Source organism: Pristis pectinata, chromosome 33 (assembly GCF_009764475.1).
Source record: "Pristis pectinata isolate sPriPec2 chromosome 33, sPriPec2.1.pri, whole genome shotgun sequence".
NCBI lineage: Eukaryota > Metazoa > Chordata > Chondrichthyes > Rhinopristiformes > Pristidae > Pristis > Pristis pectinata.
The window spans coordinates 3,536,042-3,542,041 of record NC_067437.1 but is presented as its reverse complement, the minus strand read 5'-3'; the positions used below and the strand labels follow the sequence as shown (position 1 = coordinate 3,542,041).

Sequence of the window (6,000 nt, the reverse complement as noted above, 5' to 3'; positions counted from 1 at the left end):
CTCTATGAAGGAGTCTCACCCCTTACATCTGGGGCGGGGTAAAGGGTACTGCACACAGTAAGCCCCTGCAATGTGTTTTTAACTTAGTTCATGGACCCCTGGGTTTCCTACCATCTCTGTAGCCTGGGGGAGCCCGTGTTCTGTGTCAGAGGCTGTAGCCCCTCTCTGAGTACCTGAAGGGGCTGGTGGAACTTTAGCCCCACTCTCCTGTTCTTGCTGGCACATCCCTCCCCACCATCAGGAGTATCTACAGGAGGCGCTGCCTCAAGAAGGCAACATCCATCATCAAAGATCCCCACCATCCGGGCCGTGCCATCTTCTCACAGCTCCCATCGGGCAGGAGGTACAGAAGCCTGAAGTCCCACACCACCAGGTTCAGGAACAGCTACTTCCCTTCAACCATTTGGTTCTTGAACCAGCCTGCACAACCCTAATCACTGCAGTTCAGCAACACTGTGACCACTTTGATCACTTTGCACTAAAATGGACTTTGATTTTTTTTGTTCTAATTGTGTTCTTTATTGTAAAAATTGTGTATAATTTATGTTTTTCTTGTGAATGCTGCTTATCTGATGCTATGTGCCTGTGATGCTGCTGCAAGTAAGTTTTTCATTGCACCCGTGCACACATGGACTTGTGCAGATGACAATAAACTCGACTTTGAACTTCAGCCCCAATCTCCAGATCTTTTGGCCCCTTCGAAGAGGTGAGAGGTGGGGTGGAGTCGGTCGGGGGAATCTCCTTGTCGATCTGTTCCTATGCAGGTCTAGAAGGGGGTCTGTTGAAGAGTACACCCCGCCTGCCCCTCCCACGAGGACACTGCCATGTCTGGGTGTCTCTGGAGAGGGAATGCACGGCATTGGCTCCCCAGGACCAGAGGTCACTGCAGAGGCTGGAGTGCCAACTGGACAGTGAGGATAGTATTTAAATCTAAAAATGTTGTAAATGTTGCAGATACTGTATGTCAATAAAGTTATTTTTATAAAACAAAAATGAAAACAAACAAAGAACATGCACAACGAGGACCTGGGGAAAAAGACCCACAGGTGGAGCGAAAAACGAGCTGCTGGAGGAACTCAGCAGGTCGAGCAGCATCTGTGGACAGCTGACCTCCCAGGTCTCGATGGAGGATCCTGTCCAGATGAAGGGTCTCGACCCGAAATATCGACTGCCCATTTCCCCCCACAGATGCTGCCTGACCCGCTGAGTTCCTCCAGCAGCTTTTATCATGCTCCAGACTCCAGCGTCTGCCGTCACTGGTGACTCCAAACAAAATGGGTTTGGTCCAGAGTGAAAATGAATCCTAAAAAACTTGTGGGTTAATTGGCTGCTGTAAGTTGTCCCTTGGGTGTAGGTGAGGGGTGGAATCTGGGGGATATGTTGGGAATGTGGGGAGAACAAGATTGGATTAGGATTTGTGTAAATGGGTAGTTGATGGTCGGTACAGAATTAATGGGACAAAGGGCCTGTTTCTGTGCAGTATCTCTCTGTGGCTAAAGCTCTCTCTACACCGTCCTGTCACAAACTCCCTTTCAATACTTGAGCCCGTCCTCCCCCACTTTATATCTGTGGGGAACCTCTGTCCCATTCCAGAGTCTGGAAAATAGGTTAGATGCAGAGTAAAACTCCCTCTACACTGTACAGTGAAATGCCCCACAAGGGTAACCTCAGGGAACAGCTCTCAGCGTGCAGACTGTCTTTTGCGTGTTGTGTTGCTGGTGTCTCTGCCACTGCTGGCTGTGTGCCTGCCACAGGGAAGTAGGTTAAACATGCCAGACTGATCTCTCACAGGAATTCCTTAACTGACCTAAAGGGTGACCCTTAGTTGCACCAAAGTCTGGAAACAAAAACATAAAATCAAAGCAGCAAGAGTAGAAAATTAAAAAAAAACTGAAATACGCTTAATAAAAATGGAAAAAGGAACGATTAAACTATAGGACTCTAACCTGCAGCAACACTACAGTCTATTAGCTTACTGTTGGTGATCACGCTCTTACCTGTCAAATCCCAGTCCAGAGACTTGATATCAAATTCGAAGTTTGTTGTCAGATGCACAAGTCCATGTGTGCACAGGTGCAATGAAAAACTTACTTGCAGCAGCATCACAGGCACATAGTATCAGATAAGCAGCAGTCACAAGAAAAACATAAATTGTGTATAATTTTTACAAGAAAGAACACAATTGGAACAAAAAAAGCACAAAATCCATTTTAGTGCAAAATGATCAAAGTGGTCATCGTGTCGCTGAACTGTAGTGATTAGGGTTGTGCCGGTTGGTTCAAGAACCGAATGGTTGAAGGGAGTAGCTGTTCCTGAATCTGATGGTGTGGGACTTCAGGCTTCTGTACCTCCTGCCCGATGGGAGCTGTGAGAAGAGGGCAATAATTCAAGATTGGCGCTTGAATCCAATAAGGGGTTAGTGTGAAGGAGGTACTTCACTGTCAGAGGCACCACTTTTCATTCTCTTTTCTCTCTTCTGGGAGAAGATGCAGGAGCTTGAAAGCCTGGACATCCAGACTCAAGAACAGCTTCTTCCCCACTGTCGTCAGACTCCTGAACCAGTCACCTCTGTCACGTCCCCTTCCCAGTGTTGCTGTCATGTTCTCAAACCCTTAACTCTCCCTCTCTCGGTTATTCCATTATTGTCACTGTAGCATTTCTTTGTGCACTACCTGAGACTGCACTACAGTCTCTGCTCCATTCTGCTGTTTTGCGCTCGTCACTGTATTTATTGCTGTATTTATTATTATCATGTACACTGTTTACTCTGCGAGCTTCACGCCAGCAAGGAATTTTGTTGCACTCCTGGTGCATACGACAATAACCTAATCTGATACAGTGTTAAACCAGGGATGCGACTGTGGGGTAGAAAAGATCCCACAGAACTGTATTGAGCAACAGAATTCAAATGAAGGATCTTCGAGCTGAGGCTCAATTTCCTACCCCGTAGATGCTGCCTGACTTACTGAGTGTTTGCAACATTTTCTGCTTTTGTTGAAGGATTTGGACCCTCGTGTCCTGATCGGAATCACTTAAACAGAAATCATGTGGGATCGTTAACTTAGTTATGACAGCACAGGAGGCCATTCATCCCATCGAGTCCATGCCAGCTCCCGGTGGAGTGAGTCCCATTGCTGCCATGCTAACAACAACAGCAGTGACTACACTTCGAGGGTTGGCGGCGGAGTTCACTGAAGCTACCCCCGGGGCTGTAAGTGGTGTCGTGTGAATCTTTCCCTCACGTTGTTCCCTGTACGAGGGCCCAGTCATGAGCCCAGCAGCAATGCCGAGGTGCCACACTGACACCTAAGTTGGAGCAAAGCACCAGACCTACTCTGCACCAATGCAGAGTCGCATTTTATTCTGCAGCACACTCCTCTTTGCCCGGCGCTGGACTCTGACCCTTGGAATATATTTTCTGATAACAAATATACAGGGATTGCTGCTGTTGGTTTGGGGTGGGTATGTATCTCTGTCCAGTTTCCTGAGGATTCCTTTTCACACAGTCCCTGCTGAATTGAACACTATTTCCCCTTGTCACAGGGCCTCCTATTGTAGTTCCCTTCCCCAATGAAGGCACCTATTTATTTTGTCCCCTCTCTGGGTCTCTGTGCCGCCTTTTGTGTGGCTGCTCCCTGGTCTTGGAGCGCATTTCAAGCCTGTTCCCCTCTCACTGGTGTGACTGCTTCAGACATCTGATCTCTCGCTGCTCCCTCCCTCGCCCTCTCTGAAATGTATTCTGGGTATTGAGATCACAGACAGGCAGAGAGAGAGAGAGAGAGAGAGCGGCAGAAATATGGCCGCATCGTAGTCCCCCTGCAAGGATTTTTTTTAGGAAATATTTATATGCACATTGCATTTTTCTCTAAACCAAAAGCAGAGGGGGAAAGGAAGAAGCAAGCACAGAAATAATTATTTAGCATTAGATTAAATTAAACAGTTTCAGTGGTTTAGTGCAATCCAGGACGCTTGTAGATAAGAGAGAGAGAGAGAACCCGGGCTTAACAATTTAAACAGAGGAAAATAACCCTCCATCGCAAAGTGAATTTAATGGATAGGAACTATCCTACTTCTAGTTTCGGAGATCCTTTGGGTACAGGGCAAGGATGGAGCTACGACAGAACAACGTCAGGAGTAAAAGCCAGGTAATAAAAAGCCGCCTTCAAACCCCCCCCCCTTCCCTCAATCTCTTCACCCCCCTCTCCTTTCCCAGAATATAAAAAGGAGCCGGTGGGTCTGGGAGTTGGGGGTGGGTTGTAATGGGAGTCGATTGCAAAGTCGTTGTTTGCAAACGTCGGTTACAATCTAACGAATTGCAAAGTTAACAAGCGATCGGAAGGGTTTTTTTGGGTCTAGATATATAACACACACACAAAAAGGAATCGAATAAAGGGCCTTTAATGTATCCGAGAGGGGTGGGAGGAGATGAGGGGGGGGGTGAAAGGGAGAGGGTTTTTTTGTGCTGGTGGGGCCAAGGAAATTGCAACAAATGTAGGATACAATGTAGCGCCTGTAAGCGGCTGGAAACTGATGAAAGGGAGAGAAGCGAGTGAAATTGAAAGAATTGCATGTTATTGGTAATATAAACCTGCAGGCCCTATGCCTGAGTCTCACTGTGCACATCGCCTTCGCCTCCCTACTCCTTCCTAATATGTTTTGTGTGCAAATCACCACGATTTGCAGCGCATATAAATCCCCCTTCCTCCTCCTGCTCTTCCCCCCCCTCCCCCCGATTTAAAAAAAAATCCCCTCAGTTTTAAAACGTAGTCTCTCCCACATTATATATCCAGCTAGGCCTCAATGTAATATCTGTCTGTCTTGGGAAGTGCATTCCGTCTTCCTCCCGCTCTCCTGCCACTTGGGTTCAAATATTGTGTTACATATTCAGCAGTGAGGTGGGGGTAGGCAATGGACAAGATAAATAGTCTTGCAAGTTACAAAATTTATTGCAAATGTTTACTGTGCCAGATTTAATTTGGTGTTCAGGGAACGGGTAATCCTAAACCGATAACTCTCATAAAAATGGTAGTTAGATTATTTTGTCCGATAACTGGGGGTTCTTTGTTGATTTTTCTCCCCCCCCCCTCCACTCCTGATGTGTTTTGGGCTGTTGTGGGGAGAGGATGCTGGGAAGAATTCTGTGCCTGTGAGTTGCTTCGAGATGTGGTCTATTGCTAGGTAAACAGCAACAACTTGCCTCTGTATTGCTTTGGCACAGTTGTTACTGGGCTCATTGTGACAGCCACACACAGCAGGACCAACCCATGATCAAAGGCTTTAAGATATTATTTTAAAGCAAAGATTTGAAGGGAAGGATTTGACACTCTGGGGCTGCGCTGCCAGTGATGGACTGATTAAATTCAGGGTTGAAGAAGAGCAAGGAGAGATGATGTTTAATAGGAAATGCTGGAAACCCTAACCAGAAGCATCAGGTCCCATTGAATAAAAGAGCTGCAGATGCTGGGAATCTGAGATAAAATCAGGAGATGCTGGAAACAGTATCTGTGGAGAGCGAGAGAGAGAACACACACACACACACACACACACACACACACACACACACACACACTCTTAATGTTTCAGATTGGAGGCCTATTCTACAACCTGAAACATTAACCCTGTTTCTCTCTCCACTGATGCTGCCTGGCCTGCTAAGTATTCCCAGCATCTCCTGATTTTATCTCAGATTTCCAGCATCTGCGGTCCTTTTATTCAAAGGGGCCTGCTGATTCTGTGGTGTGATGTTGGTGCGACTGGGGTGTGGGGGGTGACCAGGACAAGTCAAGGGGAGGGGGGAACATTGTCAGTCTTGCCCCAACACCCCCGCAATTCATTCCTCACGGCTCAGAGTGGGGGATATAATCACAGCTTCCTCACGCCTGCTCTCCTTCCCACCCCCCCCCCCCCCATGGTGGGGTAGGTAGCTGATGGTGCACCAGGGAGTTGAAAGCACCCCAAGGTGGTGTGCTCTCCCAATGGGAGACCACACTTGGAGACCCC

At 47.4% G+C, this 6,000-nt stretch overlaps 1 protein-coding gene across 1 annotated transcript in view; it reads left to right on the top strand.

Moving 5' to 3' along the window:
• The first annotated feature begins 3,795 nt into the window (after positions 1 to 3,795).
• LOC127585496 (proline-rich protein 12-like) overlaps positions 3,796 to 6,000 on the top strand; it is a 77,464-nt gene continuing 75,259 nt past the window's right edge. The window contains exon 1 of the mRNA XM_052042992.1: positions 3,796 to 4,145. Within this exon, the coding sequence (XP_051898952.1) occupies positions 4,051 to 4,145 (95 nt within the window). The 5' untranslated portion in view covers positions 3,796 to 4,050. The remainder of the gene's footprint in view (positions 4,146 to 6,000) is intronic.